This window comes from Lacerta agilis, chromosome 7 (assembly GCF_009819535.1).
Source record: "Lacerta agilis isolate rLacAgi1 chromosome 7, rLacAgi1.pri, whole genome shotgun sequence".
NCBI classification, from domain to species: Eukaryota; Metazoa; Chordata; class Lepidosauria; order Squamata; family Lacertidae; genus Lacerta; species Lacerta agilis.
The window spans coordinates 3,198,476-3,214,881 of NC_046318.1; the positions used below are offsets into that span (position 1 = coordinate 3,198,476).

General features: G+C 39.3%; 1 protein-coding gene across 10 annotated transcripts in view; it reads left to right on the plus strand.

Moving 5' to 3' along the window:
* The window catches only part of FAM193A (family with sequence similarity 193 member A), a 49,381-nt gene that overhangs the window by 31,940 nt on the left and 1,035 nt on the right, over positions 1-16,406 (plus strand). For 8 of the 10 annotated variants that reach the window (XM_033154160.1, XM_033154165.1, XM_033154158.1 and 5 more), the window contains 6 exons: positions 536-808; positions 3,121-3,397; positions 6,838-7,024; positions 10,202-10,432; positions 11,089-11,878; positions 12,956-13,037. In XM_033154160.1, the coding sequence (XP_033010051.1) occupies positions 536-808; positions 3,121-3,397; positions 6,838-7,024; positions 10,202-10,432; positions 11,089-11,878; positions 12,956-13,037 (1,840 nt within the window). The remainder of the gene's footprint in view (positions 1-535; positions 809-3,120; positions 3,398-6,837; positions 7,025-10,201; positions 10,433-11,088; positions 11,879-12,955; positions 13,038-16,406) is intronic. The other 2 variants (XM_033154166.1, XM_033154164.1) reach the window with 2 other exon arrangements.

Genomic DNA, 16,406 nt, shown 5'->3' on the forward strand with positions numbered 1-16,406 from the left:
TAAAAAGTTTTTTTAACATATAAATATGTTGCAACATGTTTCTTTAATAAGAATAGCACAGCCCTCCAATAAATGCTCTGCTATATTTTAAAATGTTTTAGTGCTTTATAGATTGTAGTTTAATGGTTTATGGTATAATGAATTTTATTTCTTCCTTGGGGTGGTTTACACGGTGCTTGTAAATACCATAAGAGGTTTTGGATAGTGGTTCTGTGTATAAAACTATTAACCTGAAATTGCTTTTGAGATTACAAGGAATTATTACATTACTTAAGGTTTTAAATGGAATAATACCAATTCTAAACATATTTCTGATTATACATATCTGTGTTACAGCTGATAGCATAAGAAGTCTTTAGCTTTCATTCATTCCAGACATACTCTGTGAACCGCCCTGAGACCTCTGGGTATAGGGCAGTATATAAATTGTGTGTGTGTGTGTGTGTGTGTGTGTGTGTAGCCACCTAGGTGACATTAATGCAATGTTAATAATGCTAAACAACTGAACTACTTTGTCTCTTTCTTCAATTTAAAGGAAGTGCTGCAGCAGCAGCTCTTTCAGAACTGATACCTAATGTACTTCCTGTAACATCTAGAAATGAAGGAATGGTAATAACTGAGAGCAAAAAGAGGGAAAATATTTTAAAGAAAAAATGTCTGTATCATTGTCAAGATGCGTCTTTTATGGACACTAAAAAAGTAGTGATGGCAACATCTTCAGCAACCTCTTCAGTTTCATGCACTGCTACCACAGTACAGTCAAGCAACAACCAGTTTAAAGTTTCATCTAAAAGATCATCATCACTAGGTAAATATTAAATACACTTGTTACCCTGCTTATTAGCCAACAGAGTTCCCAAAGCAGCTTACATAAACATTTTAAACCTGTTACAAGTCATAGAATCATAGAGTTGGAAAGGACCCCACAGGTCATCTAGTCCAACCCCCTGCAATGCAGGAATCTCAGCTAAAGCACCAAGACATATGGCCATCCAATCTCTGCTTTAAAACTCCCAAGGAAAGACAGTCCACCACCTCCCAAGGGAGACAATTCCCCTGTGACGAGGGGAGTGCTGTTGTGCTAAGGTTCTGCTTACAGACTTCCCATAAGCATCTACTTGGCCACTGTGAAAAGAAAATGCTGGACTTTGGGCCTTAGAACTGATCCAACTGGTTCTTCTTATTTTCTAACATTTAAATCTCGCACAAGGACTAGCAGAGGAAAAAAGGAAGAGGGCAAACATAGGTAACAAGAAACCTAGAATTTATAGCAAAAGGGGGGGAAATGGACAAGAGCAAACCAATATAAAAGCAGAGCTAAAACAAAAGAGAAACAATTTCAGTTGAACCCAAAAGTTGTTGGAAAGATCTGGTGCTTGACTTTGCATCTAGATCTGACTTTAGTGGGCCTCTCTTGAGAGGGTATGCTAAAGGTTGGCCCCACAACTGAAAAGTCCCTGTTTCTAGTCAATGTCTGCCTATATGAGTCTTCTTTTACAACAACAAATGGAATCATAAGACCCAATCACATATGAAAACAGTACTGTGCTCTCAGATATCAGTGCATGTAATAGTTAATTACCAAACATACAGATAAACTTTTACAATGTTCTAAACAGAGTACTAGTGAAAGTGCTTTTCACCTACACCCAGGGTTGTTTTTTTTTAAGTTTTATGTGTAATTAACTTCTGGTTCTTTGGTATATTTTCTGCTGGAATTCCATATTAAGTTGATGATAAGGGAAATGCCTCCTGCAACAACTCCATAACAAACTTTCTACAAAACACATTACACCTACTTATAGTCTTATCTTAACTTTTTATAAATAAAAAAGGAACCACTTAAGTGCCAAACAAATATGTAATATGACACGGTCATCTACACGGCTCACCAGCTTATCTTTCATCAGCTCAAAGACTGGACAGCTACCACTGCAGGCTATGCTTGCATTCATATCATCTGCAACAATCACATCCTTAAAATAATAATCACTTTTAAGGTATAGCCTGTAACTAAAAACAGATGCTATAAAAGTGCAAGCAGATCAAAATTTTCATTCAGCTGATTAGGGGTCACAGTTTGTAAAGTAAAAATCCAATAGGCTTCTTGCTAGTAGAGTAGAATGTGAGGACTTCGCACTTTTTAAGTAGAAATAATTTGTTCAGTCACTAGAAACCTTGCTTTTTCAGGGAAATTATTTTCCAGAAAATGTGTTAGAAGAGCCTCAATAGTTTAGTTCTGATCTTTGTTCTCTAACCTGTAATCTGAGGATTGTCCATCCTATGTTTACAAAAGAGGAATGACACTAAATTGCATAAATTACATTGACATGCAGTAAAATCTCTCAATGTAAAACTTTACCATCGTTAGGATTTGTAAATGGTTGAAATGTGGGAATGGAGAAAGAAGGAATTTTCTCTGGAGTTCACTCATAGAGCTAGGCATACAGGTCGTATCATAAGTCTCAGTATTTGATAGACAGCCTGTCAGATAATTCTGCTTCGATGTTCATTTACCATGTGAAATTAAGTATGCCTGAGACCAAACTTCCCATCTTTCTTCCTAAGTTCTTTTCTACATATATTTCTTATACAAGTTCCTGTTTGTCCCAAACTCAGAATAAACGTAACACTTTCAGCATCCTCCATAGCATTTCCCTCTGCTTCTCTACTCTCAGCTGTATGTCAGTCTCCTGTACCTGCCCAAATGTCTCTGCCCTTTGCTGCATCGTATGTCTTATAAGATAGCCTTGTAATGTCACCCCCCTCTCTCTTTCAAACTTGGAATATAGAGTTGTGCCCAGAACACTCATAAGTGAAGTTCATTTTAGTTATCTCTGTGCTGAGAGATACCATACAACAAGCATGCAAACAAGCAAATTGATTGCTTGAGGCCTTGGCTTTAAGATGCCATTTGGCAATTATTTTAAATTACAAAGATTTATTAGATTGCCTCTTTTAAAAACCAACTGATTGTGAAATATTTTATCCATGGTTGCAGTTTTTTTTAAAAAAAACACTATATTATAAATTCTATTCAAATTTCAGAAATGACTGCCAATGAAATGAAGACATTGTTAACGTTGAGAATATGAGGTAACTTTTCTTTCTTGTATTTAGGCGATGTATTCCACAATATCAGTTCAGAGGATCACAGATGTTCTGCATTAGCTGCACCTCAAAATCCCACAAATTTTGTGCCACTTCCTTTCCTTTCTCCTGTGGTGCTTCCTCCAGCTTCTGCTCCCCATCTGCCAAGTCCTAATGCTTCATCTTTCTCCAGAGTTACCACAACTGCACCCAGCTTTGTGGATTCCCATTCAGGTCTTTATCCCATGACAGTTCCACCTCTTTCAACCACAGAGAGCTTAATTAGTGCTCCGTCAAGTGTTTGCAGGTGAGATTTTGTTTGTCTTTACATTTTTATTTAAAAATAGAAATTTTAAAATGCAACATGGCCATAAGATGTGATTAATATATGGCTGCCAAGACCATATAACACCGGTCCTGAAAGACCTATATTGGCTCCTGATACGTTTCTGAGCACAATTCAAAGTGTTGGTGCTGCCCTTTAAAGCCCTAAACGGCCTCAAAGGCCCAGTATACCTGCAGGAGTGTTTCCACCCCCATTGTTCAACCCGGACACTGAGGTCCTCCTCTGAGGGTCTTCTGGTGGTTTCCTCACTGTGAGAAGTGAGGTTACAGGGAACCAGGCAGAGGGCCTTCTCGGTAGTGGCGTCCGCCCCTGTAGGATGCCATTCCATCAGATGTCAAGGAAATAAACAACTATCTGACTTTTAGAAGACATCTTTTAGGGAGGTTTTTAATGTTTTGTTTTACTGTGCTTTTAATTCTGTTGGGAGCCGCCCATAGTGGCTAAGGAAACCCAGCCAGATGGGCGGCGTATAAATAATAAATTATTGTTATTGTTATTATTCTTGGTGCCTTTAGAATTTATTTATTTATTTGCTTGTTAATTCATTGGTTTTTTTGAAAAATAAATTTTTATTAGTTTTCCAGTATTATTCCAATAATAACCACATTATAACAATACCAATTCATATCCAATTAATGCAGTTATTAATACAAATTATTCAAATCCCAAATTATACCTTGTAATTAAAGTGCCCCCCACATGCTAGATTTGATGGCTTCCTGATTTGATTTGATTTTATGCTTCCCAAAATCTCACTAATTTCAGTTACATTCCAGTTATAATGATAACCCCTTATAAAACAGCTGCAATCTTAATTATTTCTATTCATGTTGTTACATTAAATAATTTATAAAACTTCAAGTGAGGAACTTGTAAATGTTGTCATTGTTCTTTCCTGCATGTGGCAATTACCGTATTTTCCGGCGTATAAGACGACCCCCAACTTTTCCAGTTAAAATATAGAGTTTGAGATATACTCGACCACAAATTCTCCACCCAGCGTATAAGACAACCCCTGACTTTTGAGAAGATTTTCCTGGATTAAAAAGTAGTCTTATGTGCCAGAATATACAGTATTTTGCCCAGTATGTTTCTTCTTGTCCATATATGATGCTATGTCTTTCTTTCCTCCAACTGTTGCTGTTAGCCATCCTGATTTGGGTGGAGCTATTGTCCCATTGTTTTCCAAAAGTCTTTGCATTGCTGTTCGTTGTTTTGCACATAGAACACTAGCAGCAGCTTCCTAGAGCCTCTCTGTCCCAGTAAATAAACTGTTCTCGGCATTTTTTTCCCCCTCAGCCTGGGAAGAGTGGTATGTGATTCCTTACAGCTGAGAATTTATGGCTAATTATCCTTCAAGATACATTTACTTGCATTCTGAGGAGGGTTGCCAAATCATAAATGTATATAACTATTAGTATTATTTTTGAATAAGCCAACCATGGGCTTCCCTCCTTCCACCATCTCTGGCACCAAATGAAATATTAGCTTCTCAGTTCGTACCTTTAATCCGTGCTGCTGGGTTGTCCTACAGTTTGTAAACTCATCTCTTCTAGCACACGCCTGTACTTTAATCTCCAATTAAAATTCAATTAGCAGGCTAACCTCTGCTTCCAGGAATGGAGTCAGGGGGTTTCGGTGTTGCAGAAAACTTGCAGCTGAGATTCTTCCTTGGATGAGCAGCCAAAACCTCTACCAGGAAACATGAGTCAGGACAAAACGGATAGGCACAACACCTAATTTATTTCAGCTGAAATAGCCAGCGCTCTCTGGTTCACACCACAAGGAGAGACTGACAATTGAGCAAACAGCAAAGCAAATTCTTATAGGGTCTGCGAAACAAGCTGCAATCATCAAAAGGGTTGACCAAGAGGAAACATTTGTTGCTTGCAAAGGGTAACTTCTTCAAAATTGGCAAAAACAAGTCTTGGGTTTCTTGCTGCTGAAGCTTGCTAAAGACACAGTTTCAACTGTCATCTATTTTTAAATACAAACTTGCTTAAGCTTGTGAAACTAACAGAGTCACTCAGAAGAGTAAAATAAATTTTAGAAATACATTATGACTGCTCTTATGTCAAGCAAGCTTTGTTATATAAAAGCTGAAGGCAAGGTTAATTCTCAGTTAGCATTTACTTCTCTAACATCGACAGGTGGAGTGCTTCCGCACCCAGTGCCTTTGCCTGCCTTCGCATTGCATGGGGAAGTGAGTGCCAGACCACAGGGCAAATTGCGGGTGAAAAAAGCCCTGAGAGGAATGAAGGAAATAGTTTAACCCCCACCGTTCTCTTTCATCTTCATCTGTGACTCCCACGATGTTGAGGGAGGATCTATTCCTGGCAGTGAACAGAAACAGAAGCCATTAATTCCTTGTTGTTATTATTAATTATAATTTAATAACAACATCATCCTATGATTCTCAAATCAGTTAAAGCCACAGTGTTAGTACAAGTAACCATATAACATTTGTTCTTTGCCTTAATTAAAAAGCAAGATAAATTTGTATGGTATGGAATTGCTAATCTATATACTGATTCATTCCTTATGTTCTTTATATTTTTATCCCACAATTTTCCTTAGAAAAGCATCACGGTAGCTAAAAATACAGGACCCTAATCAAATAAACCCATTCCAAAATCTCTAAAACTCATGTAAAATTATTAATACCAGCCAAAATATGTAGCAATGTTGCATCCAAAAAGTGGTTGAAATCCATATTAATTATTTTTCTATCCATTTGCATTCCCCTTTTCTTTATCTTGAGGTATATCCCTAATATCTGGGCACTAATATCTGAGTCCCTAATGGACTCTGCATTCTTCACACCATACTTCCGGTTTCTTTTCTTTTTTATTATTTTTATTTATAATTTTCATTATTACTTTTCCAAAATCACATTCACATTCAAATACACATTTCCAGTGTTAATATCTTTCTTTTAATAAAAACATTCAATGACTTCTCTTCTTCCCCTTCCCTGGTTCCTTTTATTTTCCCATCATTCCTGCATATTCTTATATATCCATTTAGTTCACTTCCTCCCCTTATTCTTCCTTTATTATATATTATACTGTTGAATTTACCTTAATCCTGCTAGCGTTTTCACTTGTTTACAGTTAATTTCCAAATGCTCCACAAAAAAATTCAACTACTCCTTGTATGCTGGATCTTCTTGCTCTCTTATTTTACTTGTTAGACCTGCGAACTCTGCATATTCTATCATTTTTAATTGTCAATTCTCCTCATTAGGGACTTTATTAGTCCCTAGAGTTGGCACCAGTGTATAGAATAGGACCCACTTCATCATATGCACGGAGTGTTTTACTTGGTTGATTGTTTTCCTGTTGCTTTCTAGACTGATTTAAGAAACTGGGTTAAGATAACAGTTTTCTGCTTGAATGTAGTGATCCTGACTGTGAAGGCCATCATTGTGAGAACAGCCGTGTATATAACCACCAACAGTACGATGGCGAGGAGAGCCAAGATGAAGATAGCTGCTCAGAGCATAGCTCTAGTACCTCAACATCCACAAACCAAAAAGAAGGAAAATACTGTGACTGTTGCTACTGTGAATTCTTTGGTCATGGAGGAGTAAGTAACCCACCACAGATTTTATTTTTAGGTGCTGCCACTTGCATTTCACTCTACTGTTGTTTTGGCTTTGCGAAACATACTGAATTAACTGCTGTTGCCACACTTAATTAACTACCATATTTTTCCGTGTATAAGACGCCGCCATGCATAAGATGACCCCTATTTTTTGTGCCCAAAATTCAGAAATAAATAATTGCAACATTCCGACTATAAGACAACCCCCAATTTTAAACTTATAAAAATGGGGGGGGGGGAAATATAATCTTATACACGGAAAAATACATGTTAGGCATTGTGGAGAGTCAACAGCAGGGGGAGAGACTCGCTGCTTCTGAACAGAAGGTCCGTGGCTAAATTCCTGGTTTCTCCAGAGAGGACTAGGACAAGCTCCTATCTCAAACCCTGAAGAGCCACTGCCAATCAGTGTAGACAATGCTGAGCTAGATGGGCCAGTGGTCTGACATGGTATAAGGCATCTTCCTGTGTTCCAAAGTCTGGTGGATAAATGGATGGGTTTTATCTGCATCAAAAGACTTGATGTGGCATGTTGGTTCTTTCCTGTTCCTTAGCTTAGCTTTTAATGATTCTGTGATGGTGAAGAGAGGAAATGAGGCTCTGGGATGGGATGGGGAATTAAAATCTACATCTCTGTAGGTGTACATGCATATGCTTGCTGAAAAACATTTAATTATTTAGAATACTTCATAGAGATTTCTACAATATTTGGCTGGCCTTGGCACAGAATGATGATTGCCTGGTTTTCCTCCAAACAACAGCAAAGGAAGTCCACATGCACACACAGCCTTTCTTCTTCAGAAAGGCAGGCAGGGAGCATTCTGGCCTCAGCTGATATTTGGTAAAAGGGCACTGAGCCCCTCTGCTGAGCAGCAAGTGAAAAATGCCACCCTTGTCTCTTTTCTGCAGCGCTCCCACCCCCAAGTCGCTCTCATGCACTGGAGAGGAAGGGGTGGGTGTCAAGGCGCTTCAGGTCCCTTGGGCATGCAGTGGCCAAGCCATCCCAAGCCAGAAGGTAGAAACCCAACCTTGGAGCAGGGAAAAGGGCAGGGATCACTGCCCACCTTCAGTGGAATGAGCTCCTCCCACTGAAAAAGTTCTTACATATTCCTGTAATCATTTTGAAAGCTTCAGGACTTATTGTGAGCTGTGTTAAATTAACTTAAAGACACATTGAATCTCTTTGGGCCAGGCTAGGCATTTTTGTGCAGAGAGCAATGTGCCTGTGCCCAGTGGCTTCTGCAGCAGACTTATTTGTTCCGTCTCCAAGCAGTAAAAGGATTTTAACAATGGCAGATGCCTTGTAATTGTGACCTGCCAGGGAGCGAGACTGAGGGAGCACTGATACCCTAGTACTACTCTTTTCCCAGTGCTCAGGAAACAGGTCTTCTGCTCCACTCAAGTTGGACTCATTATGCTGTGATAGCACTGATAGACCAGTGTGTTGCTGTTCAGGCAGCTGCAGTGAGGGAATGAAGGAGAAAAACAGGTACTTGTCTTTCTGTCTCCCAGTATGCATTTACATTCTTCCTGTGTTGTGAAATATTTTACTAATGAATCTGCTATAGGAAGTATACTACCACCAACTGCCCCTGTGTTTGGTATATAGGAAGCTGCCTTACAGCCAATCAGACTTTTGTCTATCTTGCTCGGTATTAATTATTCTGATTGACAGTGGTTTTCTGGGTTCCTGCCCAGGTGTCCCTATCACATCCTCCCTGACAATACCAGAGATTGAACCTGGGCCCATCTGCATGTACTCTGACTGACTGAGCTGCTGCCACTTCCCAAATATATGCAATTATATCTGTTTTATAGGTAGCTATTTTTATGTTTAAATTCAAAATTGGAAATACAACAAAGACATAACTTTAAAGTTTTGAAAATTACAGTCGTACCTTAGTTCTCGAACGTTTTGGCTCCCAAACGCCACAAACCCGGAAGTGACTGTTCCAGTCCTGCAGCCAATCAGAAGCCGCGCTTTTGTTTCCAATCATTTTGGAAGTCAAACGGACTTCCGGAACGGATTCCGTTCAACTTCCAAGGTTTGAATTATGTGTTTAGTTCTAAAAATTAAAAGTATTTCTCTGTGTTGCCTTCCAACTCGTAACCTCAAAATTTCACTCCGTTTGAGCAATTAGCTGTTTCCTATACTCTTGTGATCCAAACTTTGTAGGCATTCATGGATTTCTGCCATTTTTAGCTCTAACAAATTTTGCAGTATCTGAAGAAGTGTGCATGCACACGAAAGCTCATACCAAGAACAAACTTAGTTGGTCTCTAAGGTGCTACTGGAAGGAATTTTTTATTAAATTTTGCAGTTGTTAGTAAATGTATTACTAGGGCAGCGTAAAATTCTGTTACATACATTTTGACGTTCCAACAATTGAATCTTAGCATATCTAAATTTACATGGAGCTTAATGTCTGGCCTGAAGTATTTTCTTACAACACTTGTGATTATTATGCTAGAGTCCTCTTCAGGCATGAATGATCACCTTCAGAGGCAACAATTCCTTCCAGCCCCTTGTATGAGTAAAATAAACTTATGTAGTTGAGAAGCCTTGTTTATCTGTGAATGCTCCTCACATAGTTGAGAGCCCTGAATGATCAGGCTTGTCAGGGTGGTGTTTTGCCAATTGCCACTGCAGGTTCCTAAAGGATCTTTGGTAGACAATATATGAGGGGGAAGATATTTTTATTTGAACACAGTAGGGAAACCTCCTCAAACAGTAAACCTTCTTCAACAGCAATAAAATCCCTCTTACACCAAGAAATAATCCCAGTTCCAAATAAACAATTTCCCCACCAGACCTTCACCCAGATCCAGCACCAAATCCAGCCATAGGAAGCCTCAGCAGCGTTTGGTCCATCATCCTCATCCCACTCGACTGTGTCACCCTGCCCCATTTGTACCTGCCTCAGCTAGGCAGGGCTGGATGTCTCCACAGCCGCCACCTGTGCTGATGAGGGCTCCTAACCTGGGCAGTCAAGCCACGCTGGGCCACCCTCAAGGCTTGCCCATGTTGCCTCTTAAGCTTGATTATTTGTGTTTTGCAAAGTTCTTCTATATGGACATCTTTTAACTACCTTTGTTTTTGAGTACTAAGATTCAAGTGATTTTTCAGTATTTACTATGACTTTATAAATTTTCTGTTAGCCACCAGCAGCACCAACTAGTAGGAATTATGCTGAAATGAGAGAAAAACTTCGCTTACGTTTAACAAAGAAGAAAGAGGGACAACCCAGGCAACCAGAGCTGATACAAGATAGGGAAAATGTTGTTGATCATCGAAAAGTAGAAGACTTGCTGCAGTTTATAAACAGCCCTGAGGCTAAGCCAGTAAGCAGCTCACGGACAGCCAAAAGAGCAAGGCATAAGCAAAAAAAGGTAAGCGTGGATTTGTATTTGAGGTAGCCGTTTACTGAAAGGCATGAAAGCGAGCTACTCAATATATTTCAGTGGTGATAATACTATTTTAAAAATGTTTCACAAAATTATTTTCAGAGATGACTTTTGGTTCTTAAGTTTTTAACTCTTGTTGCATTGTTACTTTTTGTTTTTGTTTTTATTAGTAGATTGTTTATGTTGTTGTTGTTGTTGTTGTTGTTGTTAAAAGCCACTTTGGACTCTTTGGAGAGCAAACTGTGTTCAAATGCTTTAATATCTAAGTAGACTAATTGAAATTAACGAACATAACTAAGTTAGGTCCATTAATATCAGTGGTTCTACTCTCAGTAAAATTTAGTTGAATCCCAGCCAGTGTGTGCTGTATGAGCTATATCAAAACTATATTTCTGTATCTTCAGGAAGAATTAAATACAGCACAAAGCAGATTTCCTGATGGAAAATGTTTGCTGCTTTGAGGGCTTTCCCACCCAACCTGAGACAATTGGGGGAGGGGGAGAAGGTCCCCTTGCAGTAGTTGAAGTCCTTGCATGGGCTTCTTCTACTGGTGTGATCAGTTAGTTGAATCCAGCCCTACATCAACTTACGTTTTGGAATCTTCATGCCATTTTAAGAAAGGTAAACTGTTGTCTCCCCAGTTAAAAGAAAAGGCCCACATTGAAACCAAAGCTAGAGAAAAGGAACACCACCAGCTACTAGAGCAGCAACAGCAAGAAGATAGAGGGGCACAACAACTACAAGAGTTACAAGACATTAAGAAGAAGAAGAAAGAGAGGACCAGCACAAACTGCCAACAAGTACAGGTGCATACTCAGAATTGTCAAGTAATGATGAAGCCTTCCCCTGACATCCCAGAAAACATTCAGAATGAATTCCTTGATGAAATAGAAACATCATCTGAATCACTGTCTAAACATGCAGATCATGTTGAACAGGGGCAAGTTTATGAAAAGTGCTTTGACCCATCAAATCCAATAAATGGTAGAGACTCAAAATTGCTTTTCAATACGGAGATGACTGTGAAATCACATGAACCCCTTTCTTTGCTTCTTAATATAATGCATCATCACACAGAAGATAACAACAAAGAGCAGATAACACAAATAAATGATCTGTTTTCTCAACGATTGAAAAAGTCTTCCAAAGCAACTGATATACAGACTCCACCTAAAATAAAAAACAAAATAAATTCTAAAATAAAAGTGGCTGAACTTCAGTCACTTGCTGTCTCCAAAAAAGAGGAGAAAAAAGTAAGCACAAATAAAGCAAAGCAAATTAATCCTGTGACAAAGTCACCTTTTGTGAGAGGCTCCTTTTTTCCAAATGAACAGCTGCATAATAAGCTTCTACTACAAGAATCTCCACAGCCAAAAGGCAAGAGCAAGAAAAATAAGAAAAAGAAAAGTGACAAAGGGAACTCCTCAATTGGTAAGCCTCTCTATTTAATTAGCTAGTTTTGTATTTCAAATAGTTTAATGCTTCCAAAACATCTCCGGTCACCCTGAGGACTATCTGAAATAATACTGAAACTGAGAAGTCACCTCCTGTGCTTAGTTGAGAAGTGTTGTAGCTCAGGGGTAGAGTACATGATTTGCATGGGAAAGATCCCTGGTTCAACCCCGGTCATCTCCTGGTGGGGCTGAGAAAGGCCTCTCTCACACACCGCAAAGATCTTCAGCAAATCAGTGTAGACAGTACTAAGCTAGATGGGCCTGATGGTCTGACTCATTTTAAGGCAGCGTAGTATGTGTTTTAATGTAATTATATCTTGTGCAACACACAAATACACCCCCAGTGCAGAGGCACCAACTTTTAAAAAAGAACAACATAATCTGGCTTCCCTCTCTCTCATTCATACTCCATTCAGCAACTAAGCTTGAAAAAAGCATATGAGAATTTCTTTTCCTAGCCCTAAATGCTGGTGGATGGGGCCATGATTTTCATGGAGATTGCAGCTGGGGCAAGGGAAAGTTAATTTCTCTCTCCAGGTGCGAACTTCATACAGATTCCCACTCACCCTATTCTTAAAAACAGCCTTTCATCGACATAAATAGAAAGCTGTTTTCAAGCTTATTTGTCACCTGGGGGTGGGGTGATTTTGGTGGGAGAATTGTAGTACATGAGGAAAGAGGAGTCAGCTTTCCCCTTCCAGTGCAGCAGTTGCGCTTGAACATAGTTTTCTATTGGCACTAACAGAAGATTCCTGCTGTGGCGGAGGGCAGGTAGTGGTGAAGGGAATGCCTGGCAAAATGGGAAGACCCCACACACCACAGTTATCTCTGCCTTAGGGTGCCTCTTGCTGGCCCTATTTCAGTGGTTACTGGTCACGTTACAGAAGTCCCCAGCTTAAACCTAAGAATGTGCCTAAATTCTAAAGACCAAAGTTCTTAAATATCCTATATCAGATTAAAAAGCTTAATTACTTCAGGTTGCATGTTTCCATTTGTTTCCTTGGGGAAAGAGGTAATTGAAAGTAATCTTGTTTTTACAATGTGGTTTTTGCAGATGATGTGTTTTTGCCCAAAGATGTTGACCTAGACAGTGTGGAAATGGATGAAACTGAGCGGGAAGTTGAACATTTTAAAAGGTAAGCAAGTGCCATATGTCTGTCTTGTTGCTATTATGGCCCAAATAAAAACTCCCATCTGGTTTTCGACATAGCCAAATAGCACCTAAGGTTGCATTCTGTTAAGGTATGGTTGTGCCCAGGCAACTCTCTCTACTGGTGGAACAGAGTATTCAGGGCATTGATACTGAGACCAACTAAGGAGTGAGCTAAGCAGACAACAAATGCAAGTGATAGATTGAGCTTCCATCACAAGTTGTGTTTACTTGCCTTAAAAAAGGACAAGCATCCTTACAACAGAAGGTAGGTTAAGAACTTCAGCTAGATCTCTGGGCAGTTTGAAGTAGATCAGCTAAGCTTTGTGATTCTCAAATGTCTAAAATAGCAGCAACTAAGAAGCTCCCTTCACCTCGCAAAAGAAAGAAAAAAAGAGGTTTGCTGGGAAATAATGCCTTTGTGGGGTGGGAACAGGAGTGGATTTTCCCCATAAAATAACTTGTAGCCTTTATTGTGGCACTGAAAAGAAATTTCTGGGCAGAACTTGCAGGCAGAAGTCTCCATGTTGATTCTTAGCAGCTCAGGCAAGTGAACACATACTGTTTTGTACCACTGTTTTGTACTACTGTTGTAGCACAGTGGTGCCTTGGTTCTCAAACTTAATCCGTTCCAGAAGTCCGTTCCAAAACCAAAGCATTCCAAAACCAAGGTGCACTTTCCCATAGAAAGTAATGCAAAACAGATTGATCCGTTCTAGACTTTTAAAAACAACCCCTAAAACAGAAATTTAACATGAATTTTACTATCTAACAAGACCATTGATCCATAAAATGAAAGCAAATAATCAATGTTCTGTACAGTATTGTTGATGATAAAAATTAAAATTAATTTTTTTCTTTACCTGCACTGATGATAGTCATTGTTTGGAGGGGGGGTTTAATCCATTTTCGCAGTCACACAATCAACCAATCAATCATTCAATCATAAAACGAAAAACAAGCCAGTCACAAAAATGAAAAAGCCACAAAAAATAGCAAAAACAAAAGCACCAAATACCACTTCAGAACACTGCAATCAGAAATGGAAGGCTTTAATTACGATTGGGGAGGGGGACCCAGATGGGCGGGGCAAGGGCAGACGTGGGAAGAAAAAAGGTTTAATTACTATGCGGGGGACTGAAATTTGCTGCGCAACCGTGAAAATGGAAGCTCAGGAGCACGTTCAGCTTCCGGGGCAAAGTTCGAAAACCGGAACACTTTCCAGGTTTGCAGCGTTTGGATTCTGAGTTGTTCGGGAACTAAGCTGTTTGAAAACCGAGGTACCACTGTATTTAAAACACAGTAGATCTCGAAGCTCCCACATGAGCCTGACCAAGTTGCGGGAGGCAGTGGAAGACAGGAGTGCCTGGCGTGCTCTGGTCCATGGGGTCACGAAGAGTCGGACACGACTAAACGACTAAACAGCAACACAACAACACGATCCTGCAAGCCTGAGATGTGCCCACCTGTGCCTTACAGTTTCAACTGAGGCGTTCTAATCATAAATCTTGGGAAGGCTCAACGTTTTTCTCTGCCCAAACTTGCAAGACTTTTTCATATTCTTGCAATGGGAAATGCTAGCCTCCTCCTTTCAAAGGTTCTAGGTCAGTTGGTGAATGTGGTGTACAGAACATCATTTTGGTAATATCCACCCAGAGATAGCAGGGGGCAAGATCCTTGCATTGTAGGGGGTTGGACTAGATGACCCTTGGGTGCCTTTCAACTTTGCAGTTCTATGATTCCATGTCATACTCCATCCATCAGTGTAGCCATTCCTCTTATTCATGCATCCATGAGGCCCATCTCTTTCCACCATCCACCCACCACCACCTCTCAGCCACCCACACATGAATATATGAATGCATGCATGTACTTACTCTCTTATCTATCAACACACCCTTCTAGTATATAAATAGACACTTGCTTCCCATACAAAAACAGACATCCCACTCATTAGATGCAAGAGTTTGAAGTCAATTTTATTATTCATTTATTTTATTTTATTTATGAATCACTTTCCATGAAACATCCTGGATCAATTTAACAATAAAAACATATATAGAAATCAACTTGAAGGCCAAAATAAATACAGACATCAAAATTCCCACTTAAAAAAAAAGCATGGTGTCTCTTTTTTAACATCTGAGGTGCCACAAGCTGTTATAGTCATCTCAGACCTTATTTAAATTTAGATTATTCTACTAATTCACTTAGAATTAGGCTAAAAATATTCTTCAACATATTGAAAGTTTTCCCTTCTGACTTTCCACAGATTAAGACTTCTCATTATAATATATATCCACCATTGCATCAGTGCTTTCTTTTTATTTTCATCTGTTACATTGTTAGTAGCATTTAGTAGCATTTTTATTTTAAAAAGTGGGTCAGTATCTCTCAGGAGTCTTCCCAGATTTGCTGCCACTGATGAAACTGTGCACATGTTTCCAGTGTAGCAGCCTCCTTTTCTGAGCAGCTAGAAGGACTCATAAAATAAAACTGCTCACCTTCTTACTTTCTGTGAAAGGCTTATGGGTTCACTCCATTTAGTATATGTGAATACTTTGCTTTTTAACTACAAAGCACACTTTATTCATAAGTAGCCCATAACTTCAATGCTACAACACCTCTGCAGAAACAGAGAATGGGCAAACGAAAACTCACAAAGCAGAAACTTACCCTAATAACTACTATTATATATTATAGCAAAGGAGAGGGTGGCCACATATGCCCACTATTGTATTGTTCAGTCTTTCCATTTCTGTAATATTAAATCTGTGGCTGAAGCGAAAAACACAAATATGTTTATCCCACATGCACCTTCTTGATATATGTTTCTTTCACAACACATTTATGAGGTAGGTATACTGAAAGCATGATTTGTCCAAGCAGAAAGCAGAGTAGGGATTTGAAGTTGTACCCAAATAGTACTGCATCTAAAAGAACATTGTAAATTTAATCATTGGGACTGAGGCATTGAACTCTGCTCCATATATAAGAATGCATGCATAGTTGCACCAGTGTTTAGGTTCCAAAGACTTTAAAATGAGCACTGGGCATCAGGCAATGTTAGCAGGGTTAATGAAGTCAGCAGTAGAACTGAGATCAAATTCCAGTATGGGGTCATCATTTTCACATTATTGGGGCCTCTTAGCCCAGGTATGAACCTGAGCCTATAGGTCTCAGTCAGCAACACATTTTCAGTAGCAACTGTCATTTGAAATGAGCAAGAGCTGAGGGGCCAGAACCGTTGGTTCTGCTTACTGACTTGCCACATTTGCTCATTGCAAAATGCAGACAAAGGTATCTTTAAACCCTTCCTCACCGTGAATAGCAATTTTGACTTTAGAAGAAGTCT